This window comes from Lasioglossum baleicum, chromosome 4, assembly GCF_051020765.1.
Source record: "Lasioglossum baleicum chromosome 4, iyLasBale1, whole genome shotgun sequence".
Classification (NCBI taxonomy): Eukaryota; Metazoa; Arthropoda; class Insecta; order Hymenoptera; family Halictidae; genus Lasioglossum; species Lasioglossum baleicum.
In genome coordinates this window covers 10321638-10339249 of record NC_134932.1, presented here as the reverse complement: position 1 = coordinate 10339249, position 17612 = coordinate 10321638, and the positions used below count along the sequence as shown (strand labels likewise).

The 17612-nt window shown below is 38.4% G+C and overlaps 4 protein-coding genes across 16 annotated transcripts in view; 2 read left to right on the top strand and 2 right to left on the bottom strand.

Moving 5' to 3' along the window:
• Positions 1–558: 558 nt before the first annotated feature.
• LOC143208206 (LMBR1 domain-containing protein 2 homolog) lies at positions 559–3921 on the bottom strand. The gene is made up of 10 exons (XM_076422381.1): positions 3748–3921; positions 3322–3662; positions 3043–3253; positions 2794–2970; positions 2419–2596; positions 2171–2352; positions 1801–2040; positions 1359–1560; positions 1169–1288; positions 559–804 (listed from the first exon to the last, which is right to left on the bottom strand). The coding sequence occupies exons 1-10, from the start codon at positions 3919–3921 to the stop codon at positions 560–562; spliced, it is 2070 nt and encodes a 689-aa protein (XP_076278496.1). The 3' UTR covers position 559.
• A 72-nt stretch (positions 3922–3993) lies between these two features.
• Positions 3994–4915, bottom strand: Bbip1 (BBSome interacting protein 1). 3 transcript variants are annotated; one of them, XM_076422400.1, is made up of 2 exons: positions 4717–4915; positions 3994–4237 (listed from the first exon to the last, which is right to left on the bottom strand). In XM_076422400.1, exon 2 carries the CDS (start codon positions 4213–4215, stop codon positions 3994–3996), a length of 222 nt encoding a protein of 73 aa, XP_076278515.1. In that variant the 5' UTR covers positions 4216–4237; positions 4717–4915. The 3 variants fall into 3 exon arrangements, with proteins under 3 accessions (XP_076278515.1, XP_076278513.1, XP_076278516.1); XM_076422398.1 differs by having other exon boundaries at positions 4745–4910; XM_076422401.1 differs by lacking the exon at positions 4717–4915 and adding an exon at positions 4509–4664.
• A 144-nt stretch (positions 4916–5059) lies between these two features.
• On the top strand, positions 5060–7355 carry Gmer (GDP-L-fucose synthase-like protein). 4 transcript variants are annotated; one of them, XM_076422395.1, is made up of 7 exons: positions 5060–5164; positions 5561–5709; positions 5784–5898; positions 5965–6093; positions 6351–6564; positions 6640–6777; positions 6856–7355. In XM_076422395.1, the coding sequence occupies exons 2-7, from the start codon at positions 5573–5575 to the stop codon at positions 7089–7091; spliced, it is 969 nt and encodes a 322-aa protein (XP_076278510.1). In that variant the 5' UTR covers positions 5060–5164; positions 5561–5572; the 3' UTR covers positions 7092–7355. The 4 variants fall into 4 exon arrangements, with proteins under 4 accessions (XP_076278510.1, XP_076278509.1, XP_076278511.1 ...); XM_076422394.1 differs by having other exon boundaries at positions 5087–5304; XM_076422396.1 differs by having other exon boundaries at positions 5090–5244.
• Positions 7356–8672: 1317 nt separating this feature from the next.
• Inae (inactivation no afterpotential E) overlaps positions 8673–17612 on the top strand; it is a 103030-nt gene continuing 94090 nt past the window's right edge. For 3 of the 8 annotated variants that reach the window (XM_076422705.1, XM_076422700.1, XM_076422706.1), the window contains exons 1-2: positions 8673–9200; positions 10081–10817. In XM_076422705.1, the coding sequence (XP_076278820.1) occupies positions 10723–10817 (95 nt within the window). In that variant the 5' untranslated portion in view covers positions 8673–9200; positions 10081–10722. Of the gene's footprint in view, positions 9201–9578; positions 10818–14041; positions 14949–17612 lie in introns of those variants that run through there. The other 5 variants (XM_076422703.1, XM_076422702.1, XM_076422701.1 and 2 more) reach the window with 5 other exon arrangements.

The following is a 17612-nucleotide window of genomic DNA, read 5'->3' as shown; positions in this document are numbered from 1 at the left end:
TGTTTCAATGATACGAATACAGAAATATGGATGAAATAAATCAACTTTCTGAAAGATTTAGTAAAAAAATCATTGATATACATGCATTCTACTTTTATACGTTTAATAATTTATGCATTTATGACAGATGCGGAATGGTAAATTACAAGGAAACGTATCTATGAACAAAAGTAATATCTTTTCATTTTACTTTGACTACAAATAAATCTTTGTGATCGACGAACAAACTTTCTCTTACTCCGATGTTTATAAAATAACTAATTGAAACGAATATATTTGTAGAAAGTTCTACGGTCTAGTCATAATGGACAGTGGAAATATGTAAATTGAAAATTCTTTGAATCGCACCTTTTAAAATTATAACTTGATCGATACTGTGTTTACGATAGCATAAATTGTGTACTATCCCTACCATTCAAACATATAATTATGTTCACAACCTCTGCATTAAAAAACTCTAATGTACCAAGAGTAGATGGATTAAATGTGAGTATTATTAACCATAAGTGTATTCGTTTACTAATTCATTACTGGGCAAATATACTAAACAGTGTCGAGTTTAAATGTCATCGAACAATCCTCTCGGTGGAGGACCTACACGGTTTGTGTTTGTAGTAAATGCTCTTGCATTGTCTATACGCTCTTCGTAAAAATCATCTACCGGATAGTCTCTATCGTAACTATTATTTGCACCGTAACTTTCTACACCGGAAGTCATACCGATGTAATAATCCGCCGGATCAAAGTCTCGTAGTAGTCCAGCCCTCGCTGATTCCACTGACTCGTCACGTTTCAAAGGTCTCACTGTAAAAAATACAATTTACATTGGAAATCTTATGTTTGTCTCTCCGTATTATCTCTACACAAAGTACACAGAGTTAATTACAGAACTGAGATTGATTAAATATCGTCGGCCTCATATATATAATTGCCTAAGTCCGAAAAAGTAAATTTTACAGGAGGCGAAAAAAACGAAGATTTAAAGCGAAAATATTTTACTGTACACGGAGATTTCAAATTCTGATATTGTGGCGCTACCTAAAAGCTTATCGTTGAGCTATTACCCTGAAATCGTAGAAATTGAAGTACCTAACAAGGCGAAGCTGAAAACTCAATTTTCATAAAAAATGGACTTAGGCAGTTTTCTGGTGAAAAATAAATTTGATACCTGTATCGGTACTTTGCCGTGACGTCCTGTAGCGGGACGAGGTTGCGGAACTGCTAAATCTTTCTTGAAACTCGCGTCTTCTACACAGCGAGTCCTCGGCTCTTTGTCGCTTGCGTCTCTCTGAAAGCAATATAGATAAAGAATACAAGAATCGAAATCATTGATAATAAATGTACAAACACAACTGTACCTCGTTTTATTAATTCTCGACCTTCTTCGACAAGATCCGTTGTAAATTCATCGTCATCAAGAAATTGTTGGAAACCCAACATAGAAAGTAATCTGCTTCCTATGCTAAAATATGTTGCCAGGCAAAATGCCAGAATTGCCATTGGAAAGTACACGTTAAATCCATCCGATATAATGGAAATAACATCCATGTGACCCATTACCTATGCGATTAAGTTGAAGAATAAGTCATGTTAAATAAAACTGTTGAAAAGGGTAGTTAGCACTACGTTTACGGAGCGCTAAAACTGATTGTTTTACATTACTTTGTAAAAATAACGAGAACGAGTCTATCGAAATTTTTAGCCACTTTACTTCTAATATATACTCAAAGAAATAAATTAATGAAATATATTAAAATGCGTCTCGTAAACCTAGTGTTAATATTGATCGAATGAACTAACTTGTGTGTAATAAGTTTCCAATATATGGGTCTTGATAATATGCGAGTCCATATGGATAAGACCCAAAAAATTCAAACACATAGGTGGCGTCAGACGACATAACATCATACCGCTAAATATTAAACTGTATTCATTGGTTTGATGATGTGGCGCCAGGTAATATAAATTCAAGACACGAATTTTTAAAACCGTCGAATAAGCACAGTAACAGAGGTATGCGATTATTAGCGTGGACAATAACTGAAATAAAATATTGCAACTCTTTAAATAGAATCTTTACGCATCCAGTATTGGTACTGTTCTACGATTTAGTCGAAGCAGAAAAATGTAAGTCGCATATACACTAGTAAGTTTGATCACTCATTCTCACCTCGATCGTCAAATAATCGTAATTCTCCTTAGCTAAATTCACAAATTGAGCAAACAATGACAGCACTGGAGATTTGTTGAAAAATGTTACTTCTGACCATACAACAGCTGCCGAAAGGCAACCAGCAATAATAGCTGCAATTTTCTGGACGTAACTCTTTACGACACATTTCCAGTACCACTCTAAAAATTTGAAGAAGTTGCAAACATTCAGTAAAAGATTGAAATTTTACGTGTGTCGGTACATACCGATAACAGGGTTGTAAATGACACGAAGGGAAAACGAACGATGCGCAGGAAAAGTTGGTTTAAATCTCCTGTCGTGACTTTCTTGATTTTTCGCTATGTCCTCTAAATCTATTATTTTATTGACTAGGATTCCCCATTGTGTTTCTATACGTTGCAAAGTCTGGAGCGCTTTTATAGTCTAAAGGAAAAGTAAATACGTCAATATTTCTCCATATATACATGTAAATATGCGAGTATTAGGCTTACGAAATGTCCGTTTCGTACGGATAACTATAAATGAACATAATTTCTCTCGAAATAAAACTTAACAAACATGTTTTTCATACGCAAACATTTCATACGCAACGACTAATATTTGTTATCAACTGAACGAACTTGTCTATGCAAACGAATCAACGATTTTTCAGACGGAGTATCAGTTGGCGTGTCATCAGGCAGCTGCCTTCTGTTCATTCTATCTTTTAATTCTGCAGGAATCTTTTGGAAGATAGTCTCTAAATTGCAATGAAACGGATGTCCGGGTCCAATGGATACTGTAGCAGCTTGCAGCGACTAAACGAAAGAATAAACAATCTAAACATCATACATTAAAATTAACCGTACCTGCATCGTCGAATATATTACCTCGAGTATATCATCCACTGTCTCTTCTGCCTCGCATTTGTCTAAACTTAACTTAGCAACTTTAAAATAGCTATAATTTAAAGTGTACCCAGGTTTACTAGCATTCCATAAACCACGAGGAACTTCCACGAGCGCATATCCAAGAAGCAGTACCAACAGAAACAAACCCCATGTATTCGATGCGGACGAAGCTATGGCTTTCAATTTTTGACTATAAAACATAAGGAGTATCAATGAAATCTATGCAGCAAACGTTGCTTATCAATTGAAAATATTTACCCGTCAAGATCTAGACCAGGCTTTAATGCTATGTATATTAGAAGAATGCCACATATGAACAAATAACTTCCGTAATATATAGCATTGTCGATCAAAGCAGATTTTAGTTTTCCTTGGACAGTGAAGTCTCCTGCCTTTATGTACGATTGCATAAGCGGTAGTATTAACCACGTCAAACATTGCGATGTCCAATATACAATTCTCCATAAATTTGGAAATACGTTTTCTGGAACGTTGGGCCAAGGCTCTTTGCAAGTATGAAACGGTATCGAGGTTGTGAGATCGCTAGTCGCTTTAGTGGTATTGTGAGCATTCTGTTCGACGCATGTTCTAAAAACAGTCTGCAGACATATACAATAACATTAGTTTCTGAAGAAAATATTAAAAACATCAAGTATAAAGTTCTTTAAATAGAATTTCACTTACTGACGAAACATCTGAAGGCAATATGAATATTATCAGCAGCGAGAAGTACCACGCTATGAGCACAGAGATCGTAACAAAGATGTGATGTCGAAAAATATTCCCATATTCGTACAACAAAGTTGCAGCAAAGCAAAATGCTAACACAATTTCTATCGTGAATGCTCCGAGAATCATTTTGTATGTTTGTTTTTGTTCAATTTTGGTTGACGATAAACTTTTTACATGTCTTATCTAAATTCTCAGATACTATTCATTGTTCTCCGCTTTGTTCTCTCCTTCTGCTGTTTCTCGAATTTTCAACTCGGCATCTCTTTGCATTCTTTCCAACTTTTCTAACGTGATTGATTTTAACGGCATCAACTTCGGTTTGCAGAGTATATAATCTAGATTTTCTTCTTGGTACAGTAAGCCCTGCCGTGGAAGTACAACATCAATTTTCTCCGTAGAAGTATCTACTATTTCTGACATTTTTGCTGGAACTGCAGGAAATCTGTAAACCAATGGAAAAACATTTATGTATTAGGTTGTCCCAAAAGTTTCTTTCGGAATATGTTCCTTTAATGCTACTAAATAAATACAAACAATGCGATAATCTTTATGTTAATGTTTTAGTATTTCCTAACATGAATTTGCATTATGTGCATGAATCGAAAACCAACTTTTGATTAATATTTATTTAGTAATATTAAAGGAACACATTCCGAGAGAAACTTTTGGGACAACCTAATATTCGATGATATAAATTGATATTTAGATTCTACTTATTCGAATTATCGTTTTAACTGTAGACTTTCATCGCTTTCCAAGCTTGTCAAGTTTTCGTATTTCGTTGCAAATGATATCTAGCAATTACAGAGTAACTACGAGAAGGTAACAGATGCAAATAATAAATAGTACTGGAATCGTATGTAAATATATCGCGTGTCTGCTTCCGTCAATTTATCCTGCTAGATTTACATGTTAACATACTTTTTACTATCGAGAAATTTAATGTTACCATTTTTTTATCCTCCTAAACGTTAAAAATACATTGTACAATACTATAAAAAGTATCGACGTCACACGAACGCTGTCAAATTGTCATACGCAAGATGCATCACGATTCACGATATTCACGATACATTTTCACCATTTTCAGACAATACGTAAAGCCACGAACTAGGGAAGAAATGAGAAAAGTTCGCGCCTAGGGTTTTGGTGTTTCTGGTATAGTGCTGCACCAAGCGGCGTTTGGTGGTCGCTGTCCATTATTTTAAATTATCTTGTGACGTCAGCTGTGGGTACCAGATGCTCTGTTATCTTGGAACACTGTGTTCATTGCATTTCTTATAACAATGCCGGGTTGCGAGAAAAGTTGGATCGAAATGGCCGAATCGCAGCACTGCTGGCAGATGGCAACAACGGTTTCTATAAGAACGTAATGAACGTAATTGAACGTAATTGACATTCGAATCGTAACTGATCGTAACATTTACCAGTTTTCGACTTATTAATTCTGTTAGTGGCAAATGATATTTTTAGTTAATGAATTACCAATTTCTGTTTGATTTTTTACGTGTAAGTTATGAAATTATTATAAGTGAGTCATATTATGGTACAAATGTGTATATACGTCAATCTGTAAAATCATTTTTACAAGATACATTTCTGTTTACATTTCTATAAATGCCCACGTTATCAAAGTGATACCAAGTTGTACCTTCGCATATTGTCTTTCAAAGTACATATTATGAAACATATGTTTAAACATTGATATTTATAATTACGATACATAATGGTCAGATTTTTAATATTGACATTTTCATTCACGTAGATTTGATGAAAGATGACTGAAAAAGGGAAGATTGTACTCGTAACTGGTGGAACAGGATTAGTGGGCAAAGCCATTGAAAGTATCGTCGAAAGCAATGAAGATAAAAATGAAAAATGGATATTTGTAGGTTCCAAAGATGCAGACTTATGGTAACTTACTTTTCCATTATTATAAAACAAGTACTACCAGCAGATTAACAGAAGTAAAATTTTTTCGTTTTCAGTGATAAACAAAGTACAGAAAAATTATTTGAAAAACACAGACCAACTCATGTTATTCACCTGGCTGCTATGGTCGGCGGCCTGTTTCACAATATGGCCCACAATCTGGATTTTTTGGTAATTGAGATGAGATCGAAAAGAATAATATCCGATTAGCATTACATTAATCTATTGAATTTTTAGAGGAATAACATTCACATGAATGATAATGTATTACAAACTTCTCATGAAAATGGAGTTGTTAAAGTTGTCTCGTGTTTATCAACTTGCATATTTCCTGACAAGACTACATATCCCATTGACGAAACTATGGTAATATTCTTATGGTTTATGAAAATTTTCAAAAAATGCTAAAATATAAAATTCCATAGAGTTTAGTAAGATTTTTATTTGTTTTGGATCTACAAAGGCTGTTCCCATTAAAAATAGGATTTTATTTTATGCCACTTTCTTAAAATTTGACTATAGAAATTGAAAATTGCATAAACATCTGCAGTCTACTTATTATTATATAAAATTCGAATTACTCTGTGCAATAAATCTATATCCTTTTCCTGTAATTTCTTTAGGTTCACAATGGTCCCCCGCATCCATCAAATTATGGTTACAGTCATGCCAAGCGGCTTATAGATATAGCAAATAAAGGCTATTATGAACAGTATGGTAGACTTTACACCAGTGTTATTCCTTGCAATGTATTTGGACCATATGATAATTATCATCCCAGTGCTAGTCATGTTATACCAGGATTAATGAGAAGACTTCATGATCTGATAAAAGATGGTATAGAACATTTTCAATTCATTTTTAACATTCGTATATTGTGCAGAATCTAATCGGAAGAGATATATTTTTCAGGAAATACTGAAGATAAAACGTTTACTGTATTGGGTTCTGGAAAACCCTTGAGACAGTTTATTTATAGTTTAGATTTAGCCAATTTAATAATATGGGTATTAAGAGAATATGATTCTGTGGAGCCAATAATATTATCAGGTACGCAGAAAGCATAAATTAAACATAATATTACTATATACAGTTCTCCAATTAATTGTTTACTCTTGTCTTATTCAGTGGACGAATCTCAAGAAGTTACAATAGCACAAGTAGCTGAAGCAATCGCGAAGGCATTCGATTTCAAAGGGAAAATAGTATATGATTTATCAGCAGCTGATGGACAATACAAGAAAACAGCGAGCAACGCGAAACTGCGAAAACATTTACCAGATTTCCAATTTACACCATTCAACGAAGCCATTAAAGAAAGTGTTGACTGGTATACGGTGAATTACGATCAAGCAAGGAATTAATAAACAGTATTTAAATATTCCTTTAACATATTTGCAGCTTATAATTATTCAAATAATATTAATTTAAAAAGTTGCATTTCGAATTGTGCGTCTGATTATATATTATCTGTTGGAAGGACGGGAATGAATTCAATGTAATTATGCTCAAGAATAAACTTGTAAGCTAAACAGTATCGTCATAAATATTGTATATTTTTGAAGAAATATTCTGTAGATATTATGTACTTTCTTGTAAAATAAAGATCAATTATATTTTAAAATAAATCGTCGTAGTGTATTGTTAAAATTACAATTGTCTGTCGGCGACCAATTCAAATAGAATATTGTTCACTTCATTATTATAAAAAAAGAGTAAATGTAGAAAATTGCCTAAATGGACTCGAGCATTGGTAAATTCGGAAAGAGCAATACAACTTCAAAGAAACATTCCTATTTCCAATTCTCCTAAGAACCATTACAAATTATTAAAAATTTGCGATCACAATAGTCGTTCACAATCTCATCTATCGCATATCGTCGGCCTCATAAGTCCATTTTTCATGAAAATTGGGTTTTCAGCTTCGTCTTGTTAGGTACTTTAATTTCTACGGTTTGAGGGTAACAGCTTCGCTTTAAATCGTTCTTTCGCCTCCTGTAAAATTTACTTTTTTGGCCTTAGGCAATTTTCATATGAGGTCGACGATATAGCAATCCTGTGGTGTTAGCAGTGAGGATAGACAGCAATTGGGGGTAGACTCGTTTTTCCAGAATTGCAAGGGTGCGGAATGCGCGTTCTTATTTCTCGATAATACAAAGATGGTGATTTTCAGTAGTAAAAAGCGCTAGATAAAAGATCAATCTAGGCCGTGTTCGCCCTGAAAAGTCCTATTTTTACGTTTACGAGGCGTAATTTGCATTATTTGGTAGCATACATAACTGTGCGTGTAGCTATTTTCATAAAGCATTTTTCCCCCATTTGCGTTTACTTCATCTGTCTAATTATCTTCACTTCCCGTTTTCACCCAAATTTTTCTATTAGATTGTACCGTTTCCAGGATTGCAAGGGTACGGGATGCGCCTTCTCATTTCTCGATAATCCAAAGATGGGGATTTTCAGTAGTAAAAAGCGCTAGATAAAAGATCAATCTAGGCCGCGTTCGCCCTGAAAAGTCCTATTTTTACGTTTATGAAGCGTAATTTGCATTATTCGGAAGCATGAAGCTGCGCATGTAGCTATTCTCATAAAGCTGCGACAGCTACATGCTGCCGAATAATGCAAATTATGCTCCATAAACGTAAAAATAGGACTTTCGAGGGCGATCGCGGCCTAGATTGATCCTTTATCTAGTACTTTTGACTACACTGAAAAATCCCAACTTTGTATTATCGAGAAATGAGAAGGCGCATCTCTTTGCAATTCTGGAAACGAGTCTACCTCCTTAATAGGATGCAGCGACGACGACCATCTGGCCGGCAATGCTCGATCGTACTGAATCGTAGTATCATTGCGGAGCGTCGTCGCGACGCAGCGTCTGCGGCAGACAGGCGTCGGGACGCCTGCGCGTCGTTGTAGGTAAATTGAGCGCCCCCGTGGCTGTCGGTGGTGCACAGTGGGTGAAATTCGGTGCTCAGTTGCGCTCGAGGTGGCTCACCTCGACGGTCACGAGTGATAAGCGTTTCCCGCGTTGATATCGTGGGAGGCACAACGCCGAAGTGATGTTCCTTCTGCACGTGGTGCGGCGTCGGTCTCGGGTCCGTGGGTGAGATGTTTCAACGGGGTTCGCGAATTTCTTATAATTCCTACCATAGAATGAGAGGGATGGTTTCGCACACGTTCTGCCATCGTGCACGGTAACGCCGGCCGATCGGCTTTGCCGGAGGGTACGCGGCCGCTATGGGGTTTCCGAATCTAACGAATCACGTAAGCGGAAGCAGCGTTGCGATTTCACCGAGTGATCATTGAACCGCATCGCCTGTGTCGAACAGCGTCGTGATTCGAAAAAGAGACACTGTTCTTAGAGGATACCGTGGACTATGCACCCGGAGACTATTTTTGTCTGAAGAACAGCGATAAGAGGTCTTAGGCAGAACGACGATTGTTTACTTGTTGGTTCGGACCACCGCACCGAGGTAAATTCTCGAAGATGATTTTCGTTCGACATGGATTAAAGCGTAATCTCTGCTCGTTTGTTAGAGAAGATGCAGGGTGTCGGAACGTCTCCGGCACACAGTAGTAAGGTGCTTATTTCTGGAGACAGGAATAAGTTGATTAGTATTGATTGTGTCTGTGGAATGGGGAATTGATTGAAGAATGATTTGTTCGTTCCTTTTTTATTGGGAGTTAATTGTGGAGGGATTCTTTTTGTGTGGGTTGAAGGTGATTTCGAGGGTTGCTTTTTCCTGTTTTTTTTTTGTCATAGAAATTAATTTTATGCTTATATTAAGGAGAGTGTTACGTCATCCTTGCTTTAGTACCATACCGAGTAACCACGGCGGTCTTTCTTTAAGGTCTTGCGACTCTTTTAACGGGTTCCATTCATTCCGTGTGAAAAAGCGCGGTAAAAAGATCGAGATACGCGCGACTACGGTTCCATGGCATAGTTCCATCAGATCCGTGGAGGTCCTGGGATTCCAGGAACCCGGTGTCGCACGGTTCTGGAAATCCTACGGGAATTAAAGCTTCACCTGGCACGCGTAAATGTCGTCGCTAATTACTCGTCTACTGTTCTGTGAAAAAAGTTTTTGATACCAAAAGGTTGGGTCGACACGCATGAAGTCGTGGGTAGCGTGAAAGTTGCTTTGGTTAAAGCGGACATGTGATAACTATTGCCACACTTGTCGAAAAATCCTGAGGAAAATTCGCTGCACAAATTATTGTATTAAATTACTTCATTCTTTATATTCATATTACAATCATTTGGAAATTGTACGAGTTTATCATGTATCGATTCTTGACGAAATTGAACGAAGTCTAGTATGAATTACAGCGACGTTTTATTTTTCTCGGTAGTGTAGAAACATCTCGTACAAAAATCGTGCGTGACACAGGCACGCAGGACTTAAAAAACTCGACCGGACCCAAAGACATTCCAAAAAGGAAGTCGCAACGGCGATGTCAGCAATGTCGCTGACAGAAACCAACACGTGACCGCAAGATAACGCGTGTTAATCACGGTGCGCGTCTTCCGTTTGAAAAACACGTTGTCAGTGCGAGATAATTTCTGCGTCAGTGACCAGTGACAAGTGAGAAAGAAAGAAAGAAAAAGAGAAGGAGGGAGCACCAACAAGTCCCTAACTGTTTTGACTCGGTTTTCGGATCGGGATGCGGTGTCGCCGGCTTACGGCGACGGTGCATTGCGTTGCAGTTGCACTCGTTCGGAAGAACAGCCGATAAAGCTTGCCCCCGAAAGAGGATGGAGAGGACTCGCGGTTGGTTGGACGATAGTTACGGAAATGCTTGTCTCGGGACACGACGACGAGCCCGAGGATGCAACCGGCGCCAGTGTCGAGCTTCGAAGAGATCTCGGTGCGAGGTCCAGATCCGCGTGGCCCGGTGATTCGAGGACAAAAATCATATCGAGGCCGATCCCCGGGTTTTCGCCGACCTCGAGAACTATAGGCGATTGAATGGGAGCTAAACCAGCGGGAAGACATGCCTGGTATCGTGGTATTCCGACGCCGATGGAGCGTCGGCAGCGACGACCTCGTCGTGCCCGGTGCTTTCCTGTTCATCGTACATCTGATATGGTGAGCGAAACTTTCGATTAGGTTAACCCTCCGTCGCAACCCGGGTCGTTTACCACCGGAGCGAAATTTCACTCTTCAATTTCTTTCGTTCCTATATTTATCTTTTCCCCATTACCCCCGCCCCCCACCCCCCGTGCGAACAACCAACATTTTCTACGATATACACTACCGGCCAAAAAAGTTTGGAGTCACAATTTGATATTTTTCCATGCTTCTTGTAAAAGTTGTCAAAGATGTCCGTTTAGAAAAGTGCATTTCGAGCATAGTCTTACACTGGGTGTATAAACTATACAAGAGCTTTATGGACATAAGAAAATGCTGAAATCTCAGATCATTTCAAAATTTTTTCGGTATATTGGTTTTTTTTACAAAAATCAGCAAGTGATTCCAAACTTTTAGCCGGTAGTGTATTCAATGATGTTGCGCTTTATACATATGTAGTTTCAACGCATATATTTATTTAATAATATTGCTATTTGTCAATAGAAGCGTTAGACAAGTTTTAAAAAGAAGTTGAAAGTAGATATAACTAACTACCTATAAATTACCTAACCCCCCGTGTGAACAACCAACATTTTCTACGATGTATTCAACGATGTTCCGCTTTATAGTTTCAATGCGTATATTCATTCAATAATATTGCTATTTGTCAATAACAGCGTTAAACGAGTTTTAAAAAGAAATTGAAAGTATACATATGTACCCGATTGTACCCGGTGTTGAGACACGGGTTAACCCATTATCACTGACGCATAATGCGCGCAATTTGATTGGCCACTATCGCCAGAGCGTATTGTACATACATGCGTAATTAGTTGACATTTGAAATGTGAGCGATTGTTGGGCGCGGACCAACTTTCTTCATTCTGGATAAAGCAAGGTATGATCAAACAAAATTTTGGTAATGGGGGAGTATTTGAATGCGATGCAAATGGGTTAAGGGGATCTTCTGGTTAGAGCCTTGAAAAATCGATTTTTCTTTCTCTCGAAGCAGATTCTATAAGTAACGCATAAAATCCAGTCCATTAGTGAAATAAGCAGGAAATAGATAGGTTGGTCGGGTCTAACAGGACCCAACCGCAACCAGGCGAGAGGTTGGCCTGCTAACGATCGTTGGTCGCGCGTGGGTGTGAAGAGTTTTCGCGGGCAGGATATTCGCGGACAGATCCTTGTAATTATAGCGTCGCCTTAAAATAGGATACGTGTCCGTAGGTAATCCTGTGTGACCTAGATTTTCGGCGTCGGTGCACCCACGTCGTGTGTTGTATTACAACTAATTAATAGAGATATTAGCGGACCGTCATTTCCGCCTGTTGATTACGACTGTAATTGAATAATCGGGTCGGGTGAATGCAGGTGCATACGAGCCTCCCTATTGACATTCACGGATACGTGTAGAAATCGGACGTTTAATTATATTGATGTGAAATTTAGCGTGAGTAGGCGTCGAGCGGAATTTCAATTATGCTTACGAGCATCTTCTCTCTGTCTCGCCAACCCCTAAACTCCTAGAACTTGGATCGTTTCTCTTTGTTCCCTTGCGAGAAACCCTAGAATTATGGAGCGAAGAAATATTATGCAGATTCACATTCTGCCTGGGCCCCTTTAACTGCTCGGGTTAGAATTAAATAAATATGTAGGCTCCTGCTGAGTCGGTGGAACGTTTAATTAATACCTCCAAACAAGCTTTCGTAGCTTGAAGATATTCAATTTTTTGATAACATCGTGCAGCTGTTTGTTCTGTAATTTACACCATTTTTCATCTAATCAATCCTGGCAGCTTAGTTCCACCAAAATGAACGTGTTACTGATAGTATTCGTTCATAATTCGTCATAATCTAATCTTCTACTGTCTGCTTTTTCATCCAATAAATTTCCTACAGATTGGTTCCACGAAAATGAACTTTTTCCTCTTTCACCGATAGTATTTGCTTATCTCTTTTTATTACTTCGCCCGTAACGAGCCACGAGACATTTACTATATTGACAGTAGCGCTTTCAATCGAAGCTTTTCTACAATTTCTAAATTTTGAGCCCAGTTTTAGAGTACAAGATAAATATTACCGCGCGAATATCGATAGTTCATTAAAGCAGAAACGTTTTATAGGTATTCATTACATGGTTAAGGAGTTATTAGGCGGCGATATCATTGGCTTATTATTAGCGCTGATCAAAGGGTAGTTTTCGCGTCATGATCCGCGTTAGCACATCTTAGCTTCGGAAAATCGTTAACGGACGTAGCAAATGACCCGGGACAGAGAGACAAGGGTAACAGGAATTGGCGATCGTCCATTTAATTTTCGTTGTCCCCCTGTGCTTTCGTCTTTCGAGATGTCGATGCAGCGACTCGGCTTCTCCGTGTTTCCTTTCACCCCCCCCCCTCTCGCCGCCGAAACGACGCGGTCGATAAAATTTTAATTAAACCAACATTCCTATTGTTGGCGGTTCCAACATTAATTCGTTTATGCAATTATGGTTTTTGAAAATTGTGAAAAAATGCTAGGATATAAAATATGACATAATTTAGGACGATTTTAATTTATGTCAGATCTGCACAGACTACTACAAAACACTATTACTGCAAAGTCTACAAAAATTGAAAATTGCAGAGACATCCGCAGTCTAATCATAGAAAAATTTGTGACAAAACGGGAAGTGAAGGCAATTATATGTATACACTCTTAGACAAAAAGATAGCACTCTGTGAGAAACTCTGTGTAGTATGTAAAACATATCATCTGCGAATATGTAAACAGAACATAGATTGACTTTAGTTCAATGAGTTCTCTTAGTTGGAGGGGAAACATATAATCCGACACAGACAAAATGGTCGCACACTTGAAAATTAAAGATATTCTATTTCATACAACACAACTGGATGTTTCATGAAACAAAAATACAAATATTTCTTATAACAATATACAGGGTGTCTCAGCTGAAGGAGGCCACCTAAATATCTCCTTTATTTTTAATGGCACAAAAAAAAATATTTATGTCATAATTTAAATGGTATCGAAGGAGGAGTATCATAGAAGAACAATTTCTTTTGTCCGGTTATTTTTTCAGTTTTTTCAAGGTCATCGTTATTTTTTTATCGGGAAAACTTTTCTTTTTATTCCATCTTATAGCGGCTGAAAAAATACATTTGGATATGCTTAAGTCATTAACAAGATGGAATAAGAAAAATAAGTTTTCCCGACAAAAAATAACGATGACCTATGAAAACTATGAAAAAATAACCGGACAAAAAAATTTTTCTTCTATCATATTCCTCCTTCGATACCATTTAAATTATGCCATAAATATCTTTTTTGTGCCATTAAAAATATAGGAGAATTAAAATTATTTATTTTTATTAATTATTTATTTATTTAAATTAAAAATAAAGGAGATTTATAGGTGGCCTTCTTCAGCTGAGACACCCTGTATACACCAAACTATATTCTGTTTACATATTCGCAGAAGACATGTATTACGCACTACACGGAGTTTCTACGCTACAGCATGATTTTAACACGAGAAATTAAAGATAGCACACGTGTGCTATCTTCTTGTCTGGGAGTGTAGACAGATGGAGAACAAATTGTTGAAAGAAATACAGTAGAATGGGTACCCGGTTCACTACATAAGGGTTAAATCATGTACGATTTAATAGAAAAATTTAGGTGAAAACGGGAAGTGAAGATAATTAAACAGGTGGAGTAAACGCAAATGGGGGAAAAACGTTTTCGCGCGTACCTTTCGGAGATGCACGGCCAGATTCCTTTAGTGTACTCCGTAACGAGGCGTCCGAGCATAGTTTCGTTCCGCGTTTCAGTGATTCAGTGCATCCGTGACAGCCGGCTGGTCACGAAGTCCGGCGTGGCGGTCCGGTCGTTCGCCTTGCTCGAGTCTGTGTAGTACGAAGAGCGCGCGATCCGGCGACGCAACGCGTCACCCGTCTCGCGTTGTAGGTTATGTCATCGTGCGCGGGTGAAGTTTGCCATCGTGTACGAGGGCGATTTCTGTATCGAGCCACGAAACATCCGCCGGAAGTATGCCGTGTCTGGTGGTGTTCGGCAGGCGTTGGAAAATCGGCAGCGACGACCTGTTGTTGCCGTCCGCAATCTTGGCTCTCGTTCACCTGTTCGAGTAAGTGGTCTAAAGCAAGTACATACATATACTTCTCGCACCGTTCTTCACGCGCGGCGTCTCTAAATACGTCCGGTTGGTAGACTCGTTTCCAGAATTGCAAGGGTGCGGGATGCGCCTTCTTATTTCTCGATAATACAAAGATGGGATTTTTCAATAGTAAATAGCGCTAGATAAAAGATCAATTTAGGCCACGATAGCCCTTGAAAGTCCAATTTTTACGTTTACGAGTAAACTGCGGGGCTTGATGCATTTATGGCTTGTGAAAATCTTCAAAGAAGGATAGAATATCAAGTTCGACAGAATTTTGTACAATTTTTATTTGTTTTGGATCTACAAAGGCTGTTTCTATTAAAAATAGAATTTTATTTCAGTCCACTTTCTTCAAATTTGTCTACAAAAATTGGAAAATGCATAAACATCCACAGTCTATGAGGCATAATTTGCATTATTCGGCTGCATAGCTGTCGCAGCTTTATGAAAATATGTAGCTACATGCGCAGTTGTATGCTCCCTGTTTATTAATTGGTGAGTCTACCCCCTTAACACATTACCGGCCGGTGATTATTGCATAATTTTGAAAAATCTATGGTACATGGCTAAACACTTTTTAATGGAATCTTCAATAGCAACAGCAATTTTCATTATGAACTAACAAGTCATCCTCAATAACCTTGTTACGAGCCAAGGTTCAGGCAGCGATGCGGGAACCGAGGGGAGTTTGGATTTGGAGTTTTCTGGGTCTAGGTAGGAAGGGTACACGTAGGACTAGCCAATGTCTATTTCACCACTGGGTCGCCTCGTGTGGAACATAGGAGTGGACTAGCCGATGTTTATCTCACTACCGGGTCGCCACTATAAAGGATAGGGTCGTGGTTCCGCTGTCTCGTAACTTATTTATTTGAATAGATACACCTCGAGCGGCAAAGGTGTATCGTCATAGGATACTAGCTACTGGAAGATCGAAAAGGAATATGCCTAATGGAAATGAACTCCAAATAGATTAATAAAAATAATATATTGTTGATAATAAATGATGGATACAAATGCTTAGAGTAATGTGTCGCGGTCTCGGGGACTAAGACGCACTCAGTTTTGACGCATCGAGAAATGCGGGGGCGATCTACTACAGAGTGCTCGACAACACCCGATCTTGCTCGAAGTGACTTTCGTCGTGGAACGATACGTACTGCGCGTGTTCACTTGAATCAACCCAACTAATAGGAAGGATCCATGCCTTTATATAGTACCCAAAATCGGCCTAAGCGATGGTGGGGGCCACGCGCGCGCGCGTGCTACTTCCGAGATTGGAAATGAATTCTTAGAAATTATACATATAACTCGCTGCATCGCTCGCAAGAGCCCTTCTATGATCCGATTTTGAGTGAGCGCTTTGTTCTTAAATAGGCCCACTGTTTCGACACATACCTCCGGAAGGGTCAAGAGTCACCAATGGTAGCGTCTCCATACGTAGCAACCTTATCTAATAGTTTCATTTAAGATTGTAGTGTAAAAGAAGATTTCTATGCTTTCTTTTCGTACAGCACAATTATTGATACGCACATCCGACATAAACTTCGAACAGAGAACTTCTACAGAGAAAACTATCATCGACATTTGCACTGTTACGTCACCCCCGAAATTGGCTTTCGCCGGTTAAATTGAGAGATCGCGAGAGTCGATAACGTGCGCTAGTACATTTCGTAGCATCCGGTTGTTACGGTCCCGCGGACCATGTGCACTGTGTGTATGTATACATACGAGTTACATATACAGGGTGGTCCACGTAACTTGCTCACCTTCGATAACTTTCAAAGTATGCATTGTATGAAAAAACTTTTTCTAGAAAAGTTGTATGGTGTGAAGGGATACATTATGTAATTCATATATTTTTTTTGTAAGTAGAGGCGTTTCGGTAATTTGAAGGTAAACTTCGTTTTTTTTTAAATGGAATGCTATATTTTTCATACCTAAACATCGAAGAGCGTTAAATTTTCAGTAAAAACGTACTGACCTTTATTAGCTGTAAACCTATTAGTTAACGAATAATTTCACTTTGTTTCTTGAAAAAGGACATGTAAAGGTCAACTTTGTTTTTTTAAATGGAATGAGGTATTTTTTAGTATATCAATCGACGCAGCTGGACATTCGTTATAAAAAAGTAGTAACCTATCTACGCCGAAAAGTTAGTAGTTCAGGAGATATTTCAATTTAAATTATTTAAATTCTCAAGGCATCATTACTGACGCAATAAGGCGTTAGCTCTGTTTACTAAAGTTACACTAACCGATGGACCACTGACTGGACCGATGTACAAACACCTCATTCTATTAAAAAAAAACAAAGTTGTCCTTTATATGACCTTTACGTGTCCACTCACGAAAAAACTAATAACATCAGACTATTCTCCACTCGATCAAGCCTCCACTGAAACATTTTTTGCTACGAGTAACAATAGCGAGAAAATCAAGATGTCGAAACCGGGTGAGACACCCTGTATATATGCATCGCATGATGTGTACATGTAACGAAACGGTTCGCGGGTTGCACGGTACTTTCGTTATGCACTCGCGGGTTCCGTCGTTATCGGAACGTGGAAACTGCGCTCTCGGTTTCGTCCGCGAAGCATCTCGAATCTCGACCTCTCGAACGTCGTACATGTCA

Coding starts and splice junctions, on each gene's coding strand:
- LOC143208206 (XM_076422381.1), bottom strand. CDS start 3,921: ATGATTCTCGGAGCATTCACGATAGAAATTGTGTTAGCATTTTGCTTT. Junction 3,663..3,747: donor TGCCTTCAGATGTTTCGTCA/GTAAGTGAAATT, acceptor ATATGTCTGCAG/ACTGTTTTTAGAACATGCGT. Junction 3,254..3,321: donor CCTGGTCTAGATCTTGACGG/GTAAATATTTTC, acceptor TATGTTTTATAG/TCAAAAATTGAAAGCCATAG.
- Bbip1 (XM_076422400.1), bottom strand. CDS start 4,215: ATGTCAGAAATAGTAGATACTTCTACGGAGAAAATTGATGTTGTACTT.
- Gmer (XM_076422395.1), top strand. CDS start 5,573: ATGACTGAAAAAGGGAAGATTGTACTCGTAACTGGTGGAACAGGATTA. Junction 5,710..5,783: donor TCCAAAGATGCAGACTTATG/GTAACTTACTTT, acceptor TTTCGTTTTCAG/TGATAAACAAAGTACAGAAA. Junction 6,778..6,855: donor GGAGCCAATAATATTATCAG/GTACGCAGAAAG, acceptor TGTCTTATTCAG/TGGACGAATCTCAAGAAGTT.